Consider the following 20,905-nt stretch of genomic DNA (forward strand, 5'->3'; position numbering starts at 1 on the left):
TTCAAGGAGAGCGAACTGTTGTTCTTGGCTTTTACTTTGGAACCTGAAGAATAAACTAGAAAGGTAGAAACGTTGGCTTAAATATTCTACTTTGCTGCCGTTGGTGACCTTCTCAGTCTGTGGCAGAGCATGTTCTTCTGATGTGGAGTCCAGTCCCTATGGTGCAAGGTGCTTCAGCTAATGTGCAGCCAGCATCTTCCAATGAGCAGAAGGCACCTAACTCCAGAGGAACGTGTTCTACAGCGGAGGGCCCCCTTTTCCAAGATATGAAGAGGAATCCACATGGAAGCAAGGCATAAGACTAGGCTATCTTCTTAAGCCAAACCAAACCTATAAACCACACATCATAGCTATAAAACAGCCACTGCCTTAAGAAGCTCCATATAAGGCCAGAAAGATTTCTGACCTCAGAGAGGGGTGCTGAGAGAGAGAAGCACTGCAAGCTCCCTTTGACAACATAAAAAGCAGCAGTTACCTGACATTAATTGAGACCTGCGGGCTCCTTGGAAGGCCAAGAACGGAAGAAAAGACAGTTTTTGAAAAACTTCCCTGTCCTGCTCTGTGGCGCCTTATTTGGTAGAGAGGGCAGGAGAGAACTTGGATTATAGTAAATTGGACAGTGGGGTCCTCCAAGGTAACGGTTGAGCTATTGCTCAGTGGAAGAGGCTTCCTGGGAGGCGGTGGGCTCTCCTTCCTAGGAGGTATTTAAGAAGAGGCCAGATGGTCATCTGACAGCTATGATGATTCTCTGACTTAATAGGAATGTTCCAAGATGTGGAGAGGGAGGGCATGAAGGGATGAGCCGGTACTTGGCTCTCATGGCCCTTCTATGCCCTGGGTAATGCCTATCACCACTTTGGGGTCAGCAAGGAATTCTCCTCCAGGCCAGATTGGCCAGGGATCCTGGAGGTTTTTTGCTTTCCTCTGGGCATACAGCAGGGGTCACTAAGGGAAGTGAAGGGGGATAGCTGTGAATTTCCTGTGTTGTGCAGGTGGCTGGACTAGATGACCCTTGGGTTCCCATCTGGCTCTATGTTTCTATGTTTCTGTGAACAGCTAACAATATTTGATGATCGATTGACCAACATTGCAACCCAAGATAAAAGTTCTCTGAAACAACAAACAACCTAATTTAGTGGCAAAGTGGCCTCTCGACACCACGGAGGGCTTATAACTCTGTGCGTGCTCTTCTGCTTTCAGCTATTTTTTCAGGCAAGGTCTTGGTCCAGAAGGCAACTTGCTTCTCTTTCAGCTTCTTTGACACCTTTTGCTTCAAGCCGATTTCCAGATATTGTTCTTTCTGGTCGTACTTGGGCCACGCTGTCAGGCCATCTCCATTAGGGTTCCTAGAAGCATTCAAAATGGAGAATTAGTTTGCTCTTTAATTCATCTTGGTCTTTAAAGCTGCACTCTGGGGGGAAAGAAGCAAGGGCTGCCGTAAAATAAAAAATAAATGACAGTGGATTCTTCACAGGGGGCTTGAGCCCAGCTTTCTCCCAGCTTCGCACTTTGCAAAGCAGATGCAATGCCTCCAACTTGCAGAATGATTTGTTTTAGACGCCTGCTGAATGGCAGGCCCTGCTGCTTTACAACTGTGGTATCTCTTTTCACCATAGCTGATTCCTACCCAGGAGCTGAAATTTGCTATGCAAAGTGCTTTTGAAAATGCCAGTAACTGGACCACTTATGAGCTCCGTTGAGGAAGACAAGCATGAAAACGTGGATCTGCCTGATACTGAATCAGACCCTCCATCCATCAAGGTCAGTCTTGTCTTCTCAGACTGGCAGAGGCTCTGCAGGGTCTCAGGATGAAGTTTTCACATCACCCACCACTTGATTCTTTTAACTGGACATGACGGGGATTGAACCGGGGACCCTCTGAGCAGATGCCAGGCAGATGTTCTGCCACTCAGCCTCAGGGCCTCCTGGAATGTTGCTCTGCTTTCCAAATGCACCCCAAAGAAAAAGGTAGGACTCCCATTCCATTGGAGAGGCTAAGATCTGTGGCTTGGGGTGGAACCCAAAGTGATGCAAATGGAAGGATGATGAGAAAAGGGCAGGAGGCCAGTCCAGAAGTTTCGATCTGCCTGCTGCATATTCCATTGCATGAATAAACGTCCGCACCCATTATGGCTGACCTTTTTTCCCCACTTTACATTGCCTTGCTTTACACCATAACAATGTTCTTACCCAGTGCGAGCAAAGTTAGCCCAGTATTTCATGATTATTTTGCTCAGGTTTCTCTCTTCTTCGTTAGCATTATCTGCAAAGCAAGGCATAAAACAATAACATCAGCAAAAGTTAGAAGATTTATGCCTGGTTTTTCAATGAAGTCATTGCACAAGCAATCAAAATGGTGATTGTGAGAGCTGAAACGGAAATTGCTTTGAAGGACAGGCCAGATGGATCTACTCACCAAGATGGGGAGCATTTCTAAAATTAACATGTTACCTAGAATACTATCTGTATACAGTCATAGGGAATAATATCCCATTATCTGTTTTTTATAGTGTAATCTTAAACAGAGTTACAATCATCTAAGCCCACTGAAATCAAAGGGCTTTCTGTAATTCCTTTCTTAAAAGATGGCAGAAAATTGATTTTGAATTTCTTCCAGGGGACCTCCTATAATCTCTTCATCTGTACCAGCATGAGAGGATGGGCAATCATAATACCAGCAAAAAGGGCTGGGGGTTTACTGTTCTTTTCTTTTTAATGAAAGCTAGGAAGTCAAAGAACAGAAAAGACAGATTGTTAACTTTGATACATCTATAGTGAACGTGATATGTCAGTTGCAGATTAAAACATCAAGCCAAAAAGCCCTCCAGAGGTATAATGAACGGTCACTGCAGGGGATGGGTGTAGAGAAAATGGCGCCAAACTGAGCAGGAAGATCCAGACTGTCCTACCCATTTGGAAGCCACCCTGGCTTTGTTACGTTCTTTCTCAAATAATCGCAGCAATGCGGGTTTCATAGAATCATGAGATTTGAGAAAGATTGCAGGAAGAACACAGGAAATCTGGGAAGTACAGAGAAGCACCACAATGCTGTGGGGAAGGGGGGAGGCCTACTACCCAATAGCATCATAGGTGGGGGTCAGAAATCTGCATGTATGTGACCACAGAACTTTCAGGATGAGAAAGCAAAAACCCAAATTGCCACCATTGAGCAGAATTTTTATGCCTATAAGCCAATTTTATCCCTGTGCTGCATACACCATGTATAATATAAATATGTATTAAAATGTTTCATTCTTTTATTCCTTCACTGTGAATTGTTCTGAGCTGCAAATCACAGTATTTTCTGTCCAGGCCCCTTGTAAGATCTGGAAACTGAAGCACCTACAACAGTGGATTTGGGAAGCTTGCTGTCTACTGGAGTTTATCCTGCCCTTCTGCAAGGTGGCAGAAATGGCCATCATTCTTATGTTTATCCTCAAAACCAACTTAGGCTGAGAGAGAGAGTGACTGGCCTGAGGACATCTAGTGAGCGTCATGGCAGGGCGGAGGTTTGATTCAACCGCAGGTCCTCCCAGCCTATAAGCTCTAATCACTAAAAAAATCTACTGGTGATCTTGGACCCCAGGGAGGCTTGACTGGCCTCGACCAGGGCCAGGGCATTTTCAGTCCTGGCCCCAACCTGGTGGAACTCTCTGTCAGAGGATACTCAGGCCTGCCAAGACCTGGGCCATTTCCACACACGTTGAATAATGCACTTTCAATGCACTTTCGCAATCCTTTTGAAGTGGATTTTTTGTTCCACACATGGAAAGTCAGTTTCAAATGTTCACTAAAGAGTGTTGAAAGTGGATTATCCAACGTGTGTGGAAGCAGCCCTTGTGTCTTTTTGGTGGGCCTGCAAGACAGAGATTTTCCACCAGGTGTATGGTTGAGGTCAGCACTAATATCTATTGAATTAGCCTTCCTGCCAGTCTCCTATTAGCAGGGGGCCATACAACCAATTGCCCCCCTCCCCCATGTATGAGTTCTGATTTGGAACATCAGTCTCACATCTCCACCCCTCCCCTCCTTTTTATGGGTTGCGAGGAAGGATGAATAGAATCCCGTCTTGGGGCATTAGAAGTGAGATCGTAAAGCCTGTTTTATGCCACTGAATTTGGAGTATGAACCTGTGATTTTATTGCTTTTTATTGTAACTTATTTGTTTTTATTTGTATGTTGTAATCCGTCCTGAGCCCATTTGTAGGGGGGGTGGACTATAAATTTAATAAATAATAAAAATTATAATAATACATCATGCTAACTCACCTTCCAAGAAGGGCTTTCCGAAGACAAAGCCAATTTCATCACCATGATCTGCTTTCACAAAGTCCGGCTTAAGAGCTTCGTACCAACTTGGACGATGCTGGAATTCATACACATAGGTTGGGTATCCGGCATCTGAGGGAGGGAGGAAGATTTCATCATGGCAGCTGGATTGTACCCAAACAAGGCACGGGCTGATTCCCATTCACTGCCTCCCCCTTCACCACTTCCTTTTTGGAACTTCTTGTTCCTCACCCAAAGAGCAAACCCCCTCTGTAACCTTTCCCCTCAGGTTACTTTATTTTAGGTTGATAGTCTTACGTTATTTTTTTTACTTTAGATACCTCAGGCAGGTCTCTGGAGAGGCATCAGATTCTCAAAATACTTAAATACTTGCACTTCCCAAAACCTGGGTCTCCCCATCTGACCCTGCCACTGCCTCTGCCCTCTCCTTTGGAGGTCTCGGCATCTCCCATCGCCTGAAGACTGCCACGGTGACCTTCTGCTTTCCAAATTGTGTCACTACCAGGCCCCACCCTCAGCCCCATCTCACTGAGGGAAATACTTGGGAGCTATTGTTTTATTTTGGTTTTAACTGGAAATTTTTTAAACTACTGTAAGCCACCTTGAACCATGTGGAAAGGTGGGTTATAAATGTTTTAATAAACAAAGAAACAAACAACTTCTCAACCTTCAAAATTCCTTCAACAGGACTTTGCTCCCCTCAGCAGCTCTCGGTTGCCGTCCTGTGTTGTTTCTTCCCCTGAACTTCTAATTCAGCCTGCCTGGCCTATCTTGCTCCTTGTTGACTACAGCCCCGCTGTTGAATGTGATCTCAACATTCTTGTTCATCAGCCATCTTACCCATCAGTTTCCCTATCTCCTAGCCTTTGAACTCCGTTTTTGGACTCCAACACAAATAGCCTCTGTCTCACTTCTGATCTTGTCTTTATTTATTTAGATATTTACGCCTCACTTTTCTCCCAGTGAGGATCCAAGGGAGCTTACAATATTGTTCCCCCACCTCCATTTTACCCTCTCAACAATTCTGTAAGGAAGTTAGGATGAGAGTGAGTGACTGGACACAGGTGACCCAACAAGCTTGACTTTATCAGGAAATGGGCAATTTTGCAATGGACTTTGCATTGGATCCCACTTCTCTCACTAGCGACTGTTGCTTGAAGGGCATATTCCTTGCTGAACAGTTGGACTTCAGGGACTCATCTTGGCGGGTGGTGGGTGTTATGTATTGGGCTAGCTTCGAGTAAAACAGGGCTCCTCAGGTATCCAATCCTATTGGGAATTGGGGTTAGCAACAGCCAATCGTTCCTCCGGGATATGAGCCAATTGCTGCCTTGTAAACATGTTACCTTTTGTTCAGGGCATGCAAATGAAGGATCCTAGTGCATGTGCTCTTATTGGGGGGTTACTGAAAGGGGGTGTAGTTTGAGGTGTATAGATCTGGCTCTTTCGGGAGCCACATCTCAGTTCTCTTGCAATAAAGTTGCTCTCATGAGCTGAAATCACTGCCTGGCTGAAATCACTTGAGCTCAAGGCTCAATATTTAATAGCGGGGGTATCTATGAGCCAGTCTTTCTACCACTATTATCTTGCAGATCTCATGAGGACCATTTCCAATCCAATCTGTTGTAGCAGAATCTCACCTCTGTGGAATCTCGCTGTTTGAATGCTAGGAACAACAAAGACGATATCTCCAAAAAAATCGAGAAGTCGGTCCCGCAGTTGTATGGGGTCCTCCGAATCCTTTAGATATTCATCGAGAATGATGTGAGCATGTTCGGGGGCAACATTCTGTCAAGGGCAAATGAAAAATCAGGGAACGTCTCTAGTTTCCTATTATCTCGGGAGGATTGCTTCCTCTACGGCTCACAGTCAGTATAGGTGAACAATGGACCTTAGCATCCCTTTCTGCTGAAAAGCCCGGCATTTCTTTCCCTGTGCCCCCTTCACGTGGGTGTCCCAGGTGGCAGCCAATGCTTTAGAACTCAGATTTTGGGGGGAGGAGGGACACCTCCTTTTACACTCAGCATAACAGATCTTGAGCAGTCCCTCCCGCTGCACTGCCGTCTATTTCTCCCACCCCTTTCTCCTCTAAATATTTTTTTAAAACAAAGTTCATTTGGGGCCAGGATGAAGTCAGGGATGGGTACCATGTAAAATGAACCTGAGAATTCCTTTCTCACCGTGAATTGTTCTGAGCCGAGAATCACAGAATCTACTGTTGCTCTGTCTAGGCCTCTTCTGAAATCTGGAAACTGGAGCACCTAAAAGAGTGGATTTGGGATGTGAACAGTGGAAGAAGCATAGGGTGTTTCTCAAAAGGCTTAAAGTGTGCATTAAAAACAAAATAAATGTCTTACATTCAGAATAACCCATCCGTACTCATGGTTATTGACCCCAGTAATGTAGGGTACATTATTGATTTTTTTCTCTGCTAGGAGCTCCTTGGGCGGCCTGGGTAAAAACACACCATCAACAACTGCAGGGAAAAACACAACATGCTGGAATAGAAAAGGGGGAAATGTTAAAAATGTTGAAGTACCATCCAAGCTGGTATTTATTAATTTGCAAGGTTTTTTTAAATACCATTTCTCCAGAGTCTACTTTATGTCAGAACAGCTGGCCCAGAAAATGTAAGCGAAGCAAAAAGTGACCCAGATTCACCACACTTAGCCCCCAATGTCCCAACACAATCCCAGCCACCAAGTCCAGTGGGGTGGCCAGAAGATTGGAATATCAGAGCCAAGCTACAAGTGACGCCTTTCACAGGTTGGACACTTGTCAGCTTCCCTCAAGTTTTGATGGGAAATGTAGGCGTCCTGGTTTTACAGCTTGGCTCTCCATTACAGCTGCAAGACCAGGATGCCTACATTTCCCATCATAACTTGAGGGAAGCTGACAAGTGTCCAACCTGTGACAGGTGTCACTTGTAGCTTGACTCTCAGTAGCTGAAGGAATTGCCCTACCAGCCTCTCTGCAGCCGGAAGGAATAAATAAGATTGATAAAATCAAATTTGTCCTAATACTAAAATCTCTGTTATTTATAATAGGATGTTATTTACCCAGGCAATGTTATTTATCTCCAGCCATGAAAAACTTCAACTGCCCATTTCCACATATTACACCTCTGTTAATAGTAGTAGGTTTAATTATATATGGCCAAAGGCCATCACAATACAGAGTTTAGAACAGTAAAAACAGAAATTTATCGCACAAGCATAAAATACAGTTATTAAAATAACAAAAATAAAATACAATTAAAATGGAACCTTAATAAATACCAGATAGTTATGAAAAAAGTTAGTTTTCTGAGGAAACAATCTTGGCCCTAATCTTTTTTGCAGCTAAGGCAAACAGGGATACTCTGCTAGTGACGAATCAGTATCAGAGAACAAAAAAACTAATCTGTCAATATCAGAGGTAAAGTTACACCCTATACCTCTGTTAAAGGGACAGGACATTTTCCTCCAGGACAATTGGCAACTCTAGAGAGAAGGAACGTCTTTCAACCAAGTGTGCGGCAATTTAATTTCATTCACTCTAGTTCCAGGATCAATCCCAGGTTTGAATCCCCGCTCTGCTACAGAAGCATGCTGGGTGATCTTGGCCCCGCCACTTCCTCTTTCAGCCTACCCTACCTCCTAGGGCAGGTATCATGGCCCAGTCTGAGAGTGAGGTCTCCTCTGGAGGAGAGGAGCCTCGTGTAGCCAGCCAGGACTCCTCAGGAGAAGAGGAGCCCTGTGTAGCCAGCCCTAGCCCTGATTCAGCAGAAGCCAGCAATCAGGAGCAACAGCTGCTGGCTGATCAGAGCTTACAGCCAGCAGCTGAGGCACCAGCACTCTCTAGCTCCAATACTACAGAGGAAGCTCAGCCAGGGACTTCTACAGGTGCAGCGCAGCCAAGAGCCTCCACCCCACCCCACCCCCCGCCAGGTTCACCCACGCCCAAGGAACGCCGCAGGCAGCGCCAGAGACTGGAACTGCAGGAGAGATGGCGCAGTGCTTGCCTCTTGAGCCAATGCCAGCTGCTGGAGAGTGATGATGAGCAGTGGCAGGATAGAGCCCCAGCAGCTGGCTGAAAACCACGCCTGACTATAAGAGCCAGTCTGGAGGAACTGCTGGGCGTGGAAGCAACGTGTCTACTGCCTGCAACCACTCTGTGTTTTGTGAACCTTGCCCGTGCCTGCTTTTGGACCTGACACTATCGGTGACTGACCTTGGACTGTGCCTGACCTTGCTTTTGGACTCTGGACTCACTCCTGGCTTTATCTCGTGCTCTGACCACTGGTTTGACTTGGCTTTTGCTCTTGGAACTCCCCTTTGACTTTGGCCTTAAGGTTTGGACTTGAACCACCCTGCTTGGGCTGGCCCAGCCCGTGACAGCAGGTTAAAATGGGGAAGGGGAGAGTACTGTGAGTGTGGCTCTCCTGCCTGAGCCACCTCTCTGTTCTGCAGGTCACAAGTCTTTCTGGCGTACTGTACTCTTGTTTGGATAAGATAAGGGAGGAGAAAGCCAGACATGTCTTTGGGCAGGGCACTGGCCCAAAGTGCTCGTACAGGAGAAAAGCAGGATATAAATTAAGTAGGCAAGCAAACAAATATTGTTCTTTAAAAGTCTGTTGCCCTTAAAAAGTCTGTTGCATAGACTCGGGAAGATGGGCGGAATTGCAGTTTGTTCAGGCAAGTGGCCTGTCCAAAGGCACGTCTAGCTTTCTCATCCCTTATCCAACCAAGAGCACAGCATACCACAAAGACATGTGACCTGCAGAACAAACAGGTGGCTCAAGCAGGAGAGCCAAGCTTCGGGCTGCAGAGAAGGGGAGCCGACACAAAGTCTTTATCCAAGTTGACCTCCAACAGAAGACCTTCCAAGCCCCCCAATATGACAGCAGACATGGGTTGTATACAAAGACCCATCCACCCAGGTCACCCATCCCAAGTGGTTTTCTGTGTGCATAGATCTGGAACCCACAGAGCTGCAAAAAAGCAAAAGGAAGTCATGTGTCATGAAAAGGAAGAGCCAGAATTAGGTCTTTGCTGTTGTCCAGGTTAGGCACATGGACAGCAGATGAAGCAAGTAGGGGACAGGGAACACAAGCCAGGAGGTGTACCATAGTGAGGAACAAGCCAAGGGTCAGAGCCATGAAATAAAAGTCTGCTCCACTGGTGAGTGACCTTGTTTTACCAATCGACTGCTTTTCTGAGCATGTGTGCAGAGAGGGAAGCAGTATGGCACCCTTGTTCCCAACACATGCGCACTAGGAGCAGGTCCTTCCAAAAAGCCTCAGCAGAAATGTGACACCATAGAGCTGAGCCTCTAAAGCTGCTGTTCTCCAGAGGAACTGATCTCTGTAGCCTGAGGATCACCTGTAATTCTGGGAGAATTCCAGAACCCAGCTGAAGGTTGGCACTTGTAGTCCCACAACCCGTAGATTGAAGATCATACACCTCCGACTAACACACAGGAAAGTGTGCGGAGAGGTTCCTGAAAACAGTCACTAAGGTCACCAAAAAAGACCAACTCAGAAGGGTTCATCTGGACAGCTAATCATTTCTGCCAGACCAAGAATGACTTCATTTCTAATCTCTTCACCTTTGTCGTAGTGACATATTTAAAATTCATGCCTTAGTAGAATCCTCACTCTGAAGTAGTGAAATACACTTGGGCTGGGAACCAGCCTTTGTTCCCTGTCCATCTTGCCTTTCCTACTTTGAAACTTAGAATTCCTACCATTTCCCCACTTCTGCAGAGAGATTTTCAAGGATAAAAAAGGACTGTATTTTTGTTTTTCAGAATAAAACACCAAGCAAACCTTAAAGGAGATAAGAGAGCCAGTTTGGTGTAGTGGTTAAGAGCAGCAGGACTCTAATCTGGAGAACCGGGTTTGATTCCCCACTCCTCCACTTGAAGCCAGCTGAGTGACCTTGGGTCAGTCACAGCTTCTAGGAGCTCTCTCAGCCCCACCCACCTCACAGGATGTTTGTTGTGGGGATAATAATGGCATACTTTGTAAGCTGCTCTGAGTGGGCATTAAGTTGTCCTGAAGGGCGGTATATAAATCAAACGTTATTATTATTATTATGGATGGCGTGTCTTATCACTTTAAACAGAAATACAACCCCCTTAAACTGTTGTTCAGCTTATCTGAACATCCAGGACGACTCCCTGAATGAGCTCACCAGCTTCTTGACCAAGTTCACAGCTGCGCCTGACAGCTACCACAGTCATCAAATCAGTCCCAAAAACGAATGCACCTTTTCACGAGATTATTTTCCTGTCCTTCCTTAGTTCATTTCCTCAAGCGTTCTTTTCCTCGTATTGCTTTCGGAGAAAGTTATCTGGAGAAGCAATCCATGGAAGGTCATGGGCAGGCCACAGGTCAGCAAAGAGGTACTTACTTTTTCATCTTTCTCCACACGGACTGTGGTAAATTCCTGGAATTGCAAGAGAAACCGCAACAGGGGATTCATTTGTACACTTATGGACACAGAGCTAAGCATGTTCTCCTGCTGCATTCTGATCTAAGCAGAGCCCTTGAATGCTTAAACGTGTTCCCTTTTTCAAGGCTGCCCATTAATAACAACAGCAGCAGCAGCATCCCTATATTCCACCCTTCTGGACAGATTAGTATCACACTCAGTGCAGTGAAGTCAGTGTTATGATTACCCCCACAATACAGTTGGGGAGCTGGGGCTGAGAGGACTGGCTTACACCTGCAGACCTCATGGCAGTAGTGACAGTCCATCCACCAGAGTGCTGATTCACAGTCCAGCCACTTGACTACTATGCTACAGTAGCTCTACTCTATGCTGCTTGCAACAATAAGTCACCTTCATTCAACAAAAAATAACTTCAAAGGGAGACTCCTGGTGATTCCAAGGTTAATTCTATTAATTTAGAACTCGCTCAAAAAGGGGACAGTTTCACTGTGTTTTATCTTGCAATCTGAGTTTGGCATGGAAATGTCACAGCTTGTGCTTTTGCATTTCAGAGCTATTTTCCCCCAGTGTTTACACAGACACACACGCGCACAAAAACATACACAAACTCCACTTTATGTAGTTATGTAATATGCATGGGTAGCATTTCATTCATCTGAGAGAGTTCATGAAAAACTTCTGTCAAAATAAATATGTTAGTCTTGGATTCTTTACAGAAATAATTTGGTTTTGCTGTGACATAACATATTAGCTAAGCCTGCCATATCTGTTTTTATTAATTCTTTTACATTTTTCTGGACTGCGACCATGGAAATAAATGACTTCTTAACAGAAATCTCTGACCTTACCTAGCTACAGCTACAGTGTTATTTTCCAGCCATCATAACAAAGTGTGTTTATTTAGTTTGTATTAATAATTCTACATCTTACAAGTAAAGACCAGGAACATAGTCCAAAATGGCATCCTGTCTTGAAGTCTCTCACACACACACACCCAACACGCAGCAATGATTACCACAAAGTGCAGGCAACTGCAGAGCTCTACCGTATTGCCAAGTAGAGAACTTCGTTGACATGCATGCTGAAGGTACCTATAAAGTTCTGCATCACTGCAAACTGAAGGCAACTGCAGAGCTCTCTGGCATTGCAAACTGCAGGCTCCAACAGAGCTCTGCAGCAGTACCAGAAGAAGGCACCTGCAAAGCTCTGCTTTGGTGCAAGGTGCAGAGCTCTTTGGCAGGGCAAACTGCAGTCTCCAACAGAGCTCTGCAGCAGTGCCAGAAGAAGGCACCTGCACAGCTCTTCATTGGTGTAAGCTGCTAGCAACTGCAGAGCTCTTTGGCAGGGCAAACTGTAGGCACCTACACAGCTGTGCAGTGCTGCAAAGTCCAAGCATCTTCCTAAGTGCCAGCATTCTGGTCAAATATGAGTTGGACCTCAGAGGAGAACTGAACTCTGCTACACAGTTTGAATTCAAAACAACATGAACTAAATCATTGGACAGTTCAGAATGAAAATTCAATGTTTCCTGTTGGCATTCCTTCCAGTCACAGTAGGCAGTCTACATCAAGCGTGCCCTTCAGATACTGGGAAAGGAGTGTACGAAGCAGTCAACGTTCGAACTAACCCGTTATGAAACCAGAGGCAACATGAATGACCAATTACATAACCTTCATTGTATGTGTGACAATGCCCTTACTACTTTTCCTTAAACTTAGGAAAAAATGGTGCTTTTGTGCCTCCATAAAACTGGTTATTAAACTGTATAAACACATGAGATCCAGTCTGGTGTGCTGGTTTGAGCGTCAGACTAGGATCTGGGAGACCCAGGTTCGAGTGGTGCTGTGGAAGCTCGCTGGGTGACCTTGGGCCAGTGACATGCTCTCAGCCTACCCTACCTCACAGGCTTGTAGTGACAACAGAATGGAGAAAGAGAGAACAATGTAAGACAGTCTGGGTCTCCACTGGGGAGAATAGTGGAGTTTAGATTAAATAAATAAATGACATTATAATGCTCTTCATCACCCTGTCTCCATTTACCAATGATGTAGAGCAGGGAGGGGGATTCCGCATGATCAATTTTGATCGGACTTTCTGAGCAGTCATGCCGCGGTGGACAAATAAGTCGGGGGAAGCAGGATGGAAAAAAAACCGGACAAAACGTGCAGTGACTTCGAATCTGCTGCTAGGATTGCCTTCCCACGTGTGGAAACACAAGAAAAAATCGAGGTCATTTAGAAGCTGAAGCAGGGAAAACCATTTGTGCGGAATCACCCGGAAAGAATACATGACATCATAAGAAAGACTGGATATTACCCCATGTGATGTGGAGGGAGGGACTTGACATTGGGCACCATTTTCGGCATCAGGCCTGTGTTGTTCGTAACATGAGGTCTATACAAAAGACTACCAAATTGCAATATGTTTACCATCTTGAGGGTGGTCTGCAAAATTTCATCTTCTGTCTTCCCTTTGAGACAACGAACCATCTCGCTGGAGCTTGACGTTTCACAGCCAGCGGATTCAGTGATTTTCTGCAGTCAAGAGAAAGGTATTTGTCAACATTTTCATGTTGTATTTTTGCTCCGGGAATGTCCTGAGTTAACGATTGATTATATTGTATTCACTTGCAGTACGTAATCCACCTTGCATTTCAGTGAGATAGGCGGACTATAAGCATCATCATCATCATCAACATGCTACAGGTGTCCCTTCATCCTTCAGAAACTTTTCTTTCCAAATATTTTTATTTTTCAAACAAATAGGGGTACAGAAAAAGGGGTGTGTGTTAAAACAGTTTAAAATGCACATTGCAAGGACTTTCAAAATATAGTAATAATATGGTAATAGTATGACATTTAAAATATAAATTTCAGATATTCGGCTTACTCATAATACTCAACAGGATTTCCTCTCTTAATCTTAATAAACAAACCCCACAAACAAAAATTTTCCCTGGCCATTACTCGCCTCCCACCAGGAAACCCCTTAGCTCTTTTCTTATCTTGACACGGCTGACCTGGCCACTTGGATCCATGCTACGGTAACATCAAGGCTTGACTTGTAATGCTCTATACATAGGTCTCCCTTCTAAGTTAACTAGAAGGCTCTAATTAGTGCAAAATGCTGCAGCTTGACTGTTATCAGGAGCGAGCAGGAGCTTGAACATCACTCCCATCCTACAGTCGCTCCATTGGCTACCCATCAGTTACCATGCTCAGTTCAAGGTATTAGTTATTACATACAAAGTTCTTCATGGCTTTGGTCCAGCATACCTACTGGACCACTTCCCTCCCTGTTTTCCTCCATGGCAGCTTTGCTCATCTGAACAGGGTCTCCTGCAGGTGCCAGGCTGCACACAGGTGAAGTCAGCAGCAGCCCCTACACGGGCTTTCTCTGTAGTAGCCCCTATCCTGTCGAATGACCTGCCTGAGGAAGTTAGAAGAGCCCCCACTCTCCTGGCCTTTCGTAAATGATGCAAAACCGAACTATTCAAAAAGGCTTTTTACTCAAATGGGAGGTCTGTATTGTAGGGTCAGGGTCTTAGATGCTTCGCTAATGAGTTGGGGACCACAGACTTCATCACTATATTGCCTTATGTATTATCTGCTGCTTTAAATATGTACTCCTATGTACCACCAGTGCTCCAGGTTGTCTAATGTTAGTCCTAGAATTGATTATGTTCTGCTTCAGTACTTTGTCTACTCTGTATTGTATTCTTGCTAATATTATGTCTTTTAAACTTGTATCTATTTACCCTATGGCATTGTTTGCGGAAATATCCTTGATACTGTATTGAAATGTACTTGTTACTGATTGTACTAATCTCATACTGTGTAATCTGCCTTGAGTCTCAGTGAGAAAGACGGAATATAAATGTCATGAATGAATGAATGAATGAATGAATGAATGAATGAATGAATGAATGAATGAATGAATGAATGAATGAATGAATGAATGAATGAATGAATGAAACTCCTCCCAGGACAGCTCTCCTTTCCCTCTATATGCAGTCCACAATGACAGCAATCTCAATTTCTTCTCTGCCTGATGGCATGATGTTTCTGTACGAAATACGTGGCAGAGGAAGGAAGATGTGAAATCAATAGGCTTAGCCCAGCAGTAGACAAACATGAATATCTGGCATTTCCTTAGCGTCTCAAAAGCCGACCAATACAGTTCAGGTTATGTACTTAATATTGTCTAGTTCTGCTTTTCAAACTACAGACCAAATTAGGCAAAAAGAAGCCTGTTTCCCTACAATTCTGGTGAAAGTATCCCTTGTACCCTGGAGCGTCTCCACCACACTCCCCACCTTTGAGTAACCTGTAATGCCTACAGGCTCTTCTCACCACCTTCTGGTGCTGACAGGTGCCTTCAATTTCAGTTCTAGCACTCCCTTCAAAAACCTACCTTAGCTAGCTCTGCAGGATGAAAATCTATGAAAGCATTAATGACGGCTGCACCACTTTCAGAGATGGCTTTGTGGAACAATCCTTTTGCCAGTGGAGATAAGACCTGAGAAGGGAAGGAAAGCAGGAATATCAGTGATGGCCTTTCTTCCACTCTCTCTATTTTCATTGCCCAGTGATTGCAAAGCTCCTCAAGGGTTCCTCGGTGAGAAGATCTGCAGTGGAGGACGCGTTTCCTTGAAAGACAGACAGCATTACTAACTTCTCTGCAATGCACAGCCCAGAGGAAGAGGAGAGTGCTGGGTGTATTTTAGGTGGCACCTTCGGCTAATGGGAAAATCATTAGGCTCACAGGCTTGGGTAATGTCCCCCCTCCCCAATGTCCCCCAAATTTTCTACAATTGTCTGTCAGTCCCTGGAAGGAGAAAGATTGGAATCCATTATTTCTGCATTCAACCAGGTTAACGTGATCTTTCAAGTCCATGTCCACATCTAGGGATGATGCCAAGGGCTTTTCAAAACAAATGCTTGCTTTTCTTCCTAGCATTGATAAACTGAGGATGATTCAAATCTTTTTTTTTAAAGATTTAGTGATCATCAATAACGTACCAGGGCAGAAGTGCTGCATGCACCTGCAGATTCACCAAATATAGTAACAGATCCTGGATCACCTCCAAACGCTGCAATGTTCTCTTGGATCCACTGGAGAGCTGCCACTTGGTCGTGAAAGCCCCAGTTTCCACGAGCTGTTGCGTCACCAGAGCTGGAAGGGAGGAGAAACTTGAGAGAAACGTGCTCAGCTGTTGTAAAGTTGATGTTAAAAGACTGGATCCAAATGCACCACGCAAAAAAAAGGTATTTGCTATCATTCTCAACCAGGTTCTGACAAAGAAAACTGGTGTGCTTTCATTTATCTAAAATATGTGAATGCTGAAAACCACCCATTGCCTAACTTACTGTTTACCTTCATGTCTCCAACTGCAGATTGCAGGCGCTGATTTAGTTGAGGGGTCTGAAACTGATGGTACCAGAGCCAAATGCGGCTCAGTATGGAACCAAATACAGCTCTTTCAAAAAGAAAATAAAACTTTTTAGTGAAAGTATATTGGATGAATCAGTGGGATGTTAGAATAACCAGAAAGGCAGGAAAAGCTTTTTGATAGGACTCCAGGGCTTCTTGGAGATGTTTTCCAGAAAAGGAAATGATAAAGGCGAACAGTTATTCAAGTGTCAACCATGCGCAAATTTGTGCCAGTGCACTAAAACAATTGTGCAAACTGCTCCTATGCTTATTTACTACTTATCGCGAGACCTTCCACGTGCCTCAGCCTAATAAAGGACTCCCATCTACCAGCGCCTGGGCAGCAGAAATGTTATGTTTTATTTATCAACCAATTATCAGTAATGTTAAGCTGTATATTTTTAGCTCTGCAAATTGACTTTCTCATGCTGCTCTTTGTTGGTCTCTTTCTTTGAATGTTGACACCGTTTGGCTCTCTATTGACAAAAGTTGCAGACCCCCTTATTTAGCATCCCTCCTGGTTGCTAGAAAGGCACCCCCTGACCATCTCTGCCACCTGCCTATGCATGAGCAAGAGGATACAGGAGCAGCCCAAGACTCTGTATTCATTTAGATGGATCAACGACAGAAACCAGACTACTTCCAGAACACTGGGATTCCCGCACTGTTTCTGTTCTGTCCATTTGTTTATCCTAATCTATTCCTTTTCAGATTCCAGACACTAATTTTGAACTTTTTATGGCTGCTTCAGTTAATGAAGAATGGTCTCAAGCAGGGCTTTTTTTCTGGGAAAAGAGGTAGTGGAACTCAGTGGGTTGCCCTCGGGGAAAATGGTCACATGGCTGGTGGCCCCGCCCCCTGATCTCCGGACAGAGGGGAGTTTAGATTGCCCTCCACGTCGCTCCAGACACTCACAGGCACGGAGGGCAATCTAAACTCCCCTCTGTCTGGAGATCCGGGGGCGGGGCCACCAGCCATGTGACCATTTTCTCCCCTCTGTCTGGAGATCAGGGGGCGGGGCCACCAGCCATGTGACCATTTTCAAGAGGTTCCGGAACTCCGTTCCACCACGTTCCAGCTGAAAAAAAGCCCTGGTCTCAAGTGATGACAATGATAGCAGGTGAGTTGCCCCACTTTAGGTCAGTTGGGTGGGCAATCTGGCCTTCTGCTTAAACCCATGCCTATCAAGCATTCACAATTAGTATTTTGTACTGAGCAGGAAAGCTCAGTAGACAGGATAGTCGACATGTTCAAGTCTCAATGCTGACCACACAGCTTACCCATACATTTTTTTTTAAATCCATGTTGATATTATGGGATGAGTGAGAATTTGTATTCCCCCCACCCCAGATTTGTTCTGATACTTCTTAGAAGTGGGCAGTGCCTCCCTTTGAGAGCAGAGAATCCTTTCGAACTTGTACAGGGGGAGGTGCATGTGTGGCGCTTTGCAGTGCTTTTTTTAAGGAAACCCGCTAGGCAGAATGTTTTAACACATGCAATTACAAAGTTGTTGCTTCCCCCCTGTCTTCCAAACCAGGAGCTCTCAATCCACAAACATCTAGAGATCTCCTTCCATTTCAACTTATTCCCTATGGGCAATTTCTGTCCTCATTATTCCCTATGGACAAGTGAGCTTTCCATTATTCACTATGGACAATTAATGTCCCCATTATTCCCTATGGGCAAGAGTGCTTTCCAGTATTCCCTATGGGAAATTTCTGTTCCCATTGTTCCCTATGGGCAAGAGTGCTTTCCAGTATTCCCTATGGGAAATTTCTGTTCCCATTGTTCCCTATGGGCAAGAGTGCTTTCCAGTATTCCCTATGGGCAATTTCTGTTCCCATTATTCCCTATGGGTAATTTCTGTCCCCATCATTCCTTATGGACAAGCATGCTTTCCATTATTCTCTATGGGTAATTCCTGTCCCCATTATTCTCTATGGCAAGCGTGCTTTCCATTATTCCCCATGGATAATTTCTGTCCCCATTATTCCCTATAGGCAAGCATGATTTCCATTATTCCCTATGAGTAATTTCTGTCCCCATTATTCCCTAAGCGCAAGCGTCTGGGCTTTTTTTCAGCTGGAACGCAGTGGAACAGAGTTCCGGCACCTCTTGAAAATGGTCACATGGCTGGTGGCCCTACCCCTGATCTCCAGACAGAGGGGAGTTTAGATTGCCCTCTGTGCCACTCCAGCAGCACAGAGTGCAATCTAAACTCCCCTCTGTCTGGAGATCAGGGTGCGGGGCCACCAGCCATGTGACCATTTTTGCTGAGGACAATTTAAACTTTAAAAAACTCCCCCTTGTTCCAGCTGACCCAAAGTGACATCGGCCGAATCCACACTTACCCGGCACAGCGCTAAGCAGGCGGAGTGAGAGCGTCTTTCTGGCGCGTTTTATGACATCATCGCGCCATGAGAGCGGCATCATGGTGCAATGACGTCATAAATCGCACCAGAAAGACACTCTCACTCCGCCTGCTTAGCGCTGTGCCGGTAAGTGTGGATTTGGCCATCATTATGTAGTCCTGGGAGCATGTGCGCACTTTGCGCATGCTCATGTGGTACCAGGGGCACTACCTCCTGCCAAGAGTTGCCCCCTGTGCTGGCAACTCACTGAGTTCCACCACCTCTTTTCCCAGAAAAAAAGCCCTAGCAAGCGTGCTTTCTATTATTCCCTACAGACAATTTCTGTCCCCATTATTCCCTAAGGGCAATCGCTGTCCCCACTTCCTGGTTTGTATTTTTGCTTTTTTCGGCTTTAAACTCATCTTTTTTTCTGTTGAGACACTGGGGCCCTCAGATGTCTGATCTTGACCACATGCAATATCCTCCCTACCAAAAAAAGTGGGAGCTAATGAGCAACTGAATAAGGATATCCTTCCAGCATTCACAGCCAGCAATGGTGTGGCAATGATTTCCTTAAATCAGAGAGGTTTTGATTCAAGTTCATATTCAGCCACAAAAACTTAATGGTTGACGGCTGTTGTGGGTTTTCCGGGCTGTATTGCCGTGGTCTTGGCATTGTAGTTCCTGACGTTTCGCCAGCAGCTGCGAAACGTCAGGAACTACAATGCCAAGACCACGGCAATACAGCCCGGAAAACCCACAACAGCCATCGTTCTCCGGCCGTGAAAGCCTTCGACAATACATTAATGGTTGACCTTAGGCCAACTAACCCCTCTAAGCCTAATCTACCTCACAGATCTGCTGTGAGAATAAACTGGGGATGAGGAGTTTGAGGAGAGTAGCAAATGTAAAGAAAGCTGGGAGAAGATTAACAGAACATTCACTTCGGCTCTCGCAGTATCTGCCCCCCCCCCAAGAATGTGCAAGTGGCACATAACAGCATAAGCTGCCACACTGAAGGTGTGTTCACAGGACAGATGCTTGTGTGCCAAACATAGCTGGAAAGAGCAAGTTAATTTCCCCCGGGGACACACAATATTGACAACGGGAATATACTCCTACCACAAATGTCAAGTTTCAGATGGTTGACACACATCCTGACGTTGTCCTCAGGGCAAGTCTCAGCATACATTGAGGCAAGGCAGCTGTCAGGGCCCAGGGCTTTCAGTGGGGCCTACTGTGGATGGGATTGGCCATGATTGGTAGTACACACTGTTAGCAGAGTTGCACACTAGGTGCAGCAAAGCGTGGGTGTGAGCCTGAGAGTAGAGTGTGGCACCAACTATGCTCCCAGCCGCACATGGTGCCCAGAATTATTGTGGTAAGGGCAGTACATGCAGCTGGGGGTATCAGCAGTGGGAGGACTTGTGAGCAAGGGAGCTGGTGAGGAAGAATGCATAGGTAGGCAGTTGTGCCTGCTGTCCAGAGGGGCTGGACAGCAGGCAGGGGAGGGTCTCAAGAACTTTCTGGCTGGGGCTTCCAGGCAATTTCTGCTCAGGACCTCACAAAATCTGGAACCAGTCTTGGTTGTCCTCATGGCTAGTGAAGGCTAAAGTGGGCCAACCCAGTTAGACTACAGGGATGAGGTGAACCGTATTAAGCTTTGAAATTTTTGGTGCAGAAAGTTTTACCTAAAAAAGCCAAGGATGCCCAGCCGGTATTGAATCGCTACAACGACCACGTCTTCAGAAGCAGCTAACACCGACCCGTCGTATGTGGAGGCCGCACCCAACAATAACCCCCCTCCATGGATCCAAACCATCACCTAGAAACAAAAATAAAAAAAGTTTTTCTGTTCAATACTTTGTTCTCTTAGCAAGAGTCCTCTGAAAGGGTCAGAATGCATTCCACACATGGGAAAACGCTCCTACCAGGATCCTCCTGCATAGGAAAAAAAAGACCTTCCCTTCAAACAGAAGGCTTCTGTGGTGATCTAATGTATCTTGCCCGTTGCCTCAGTCATAAACCATAACAGCTTCCACAGTACGCAAATTTTATGGTTTATGACTGAAGCAATTGGTGGTAAATATAATCTTGTGGGCAATCACAAAGGAAGCCTTTACTTATCTGATGGGCAAGTCTTCTCTGAATAAAGTTAGCAAATTGAATATGAGGAGTAAGAGTCAAACTAACAAGGTAGGCTTTTAAAAAGTTGGGTCCAGGTTTCCCAGACCCAATGCGATCCCCCACAGCCACACAGCAGCTGTGAGGAATGGCAGTTAAAAATTAAAGGAGCGCCCAAATGGCCTCAGAATGCCACTGCAGGGGAAGAAAGAGCTTCTCTGCCCTCCTGCAAGTGTAACTCTTGTGCACTAGAGGGAGATAAAGAGTTGG

General features: G+C 45.3%; 1 protein-coding gene across 1 annotated transcript in view; it reads right to left on the reverse strand.

Moving 5' to 3' along the window:
• LOC129344075 (fatty acyl-CoA hydrolase precursor, medium chain-like) overlaps nucleotides 1-20,905 on the reverse strand; it is a 37,801-nt gene continuing 16,896 nt past the window's right edge. Inside the window, exons 4-14 of the mRNA XM_055000567.1 lie at nucleotides 20,203-20,336; nucleotides 15,749-15,902; nucleotides 15,141-15,245; nucleotides 13,157-13,261; nucleotides 10,686-10,721; nucleotides 6,648-6,788; nucleotides 6,471-6,551; nucleotides 5,931-6,078; nucleotides 4,270-4,401; nucleotides 2,191-2,263; nucleotides 1-1,346 (exon numbers count right to left, since the gene is read on the reverse strand). Of these exons, the coding sequence (XP_054856542.1) occupies nucleotides 1,169-1,346; nucleotides 2,191-2,263; nucleotides 4,270-4,401; nucleotides 5,931-6,078; nucleotides 6,471-6,551; nucleotides 6,648-6,788; nucleotides 10,686-10,721; nucleotides 13,157-13,261; nucleotides 15,141-15,245; nucleotides 15,749-15,902; nucleotides 20,203-20,336 (1,287 nt within the window). The 3' untranslated portion in view covers nucleotides 1-1,168. The remainder of the gene's footprint in view (nucleotides 1,347-2,190; nucleotides 2,264-4,269; nucleotides 4,402-5,930; nucleotides 6,079-6,470; nucleotides 6,552-6,647; nucleotides 6,789-10,685; nucleotides 10,722-13,156; nucleotides 13,262-15,140; nucleotides 15,246-15,748; nucleotides 15,903-20,202; nucleotides 20,337-20,905) is intronic.

This window comes from Eublepharis macularius, chromosome 16 (assembly GCF_028583425.1).
Source record: "Eublepharis macularius isolate TG4126 chromosome 16, MPM_Emac_v1.0, whole genome shotgun sequence".
Taxonomy (NCBI): domain Eukaryota; kingdom Metazoa; phylum Chordata; class Lepidosauria; order Squamata; family Eublepharidae; genus Eublepharis; species Eublepharis macularius.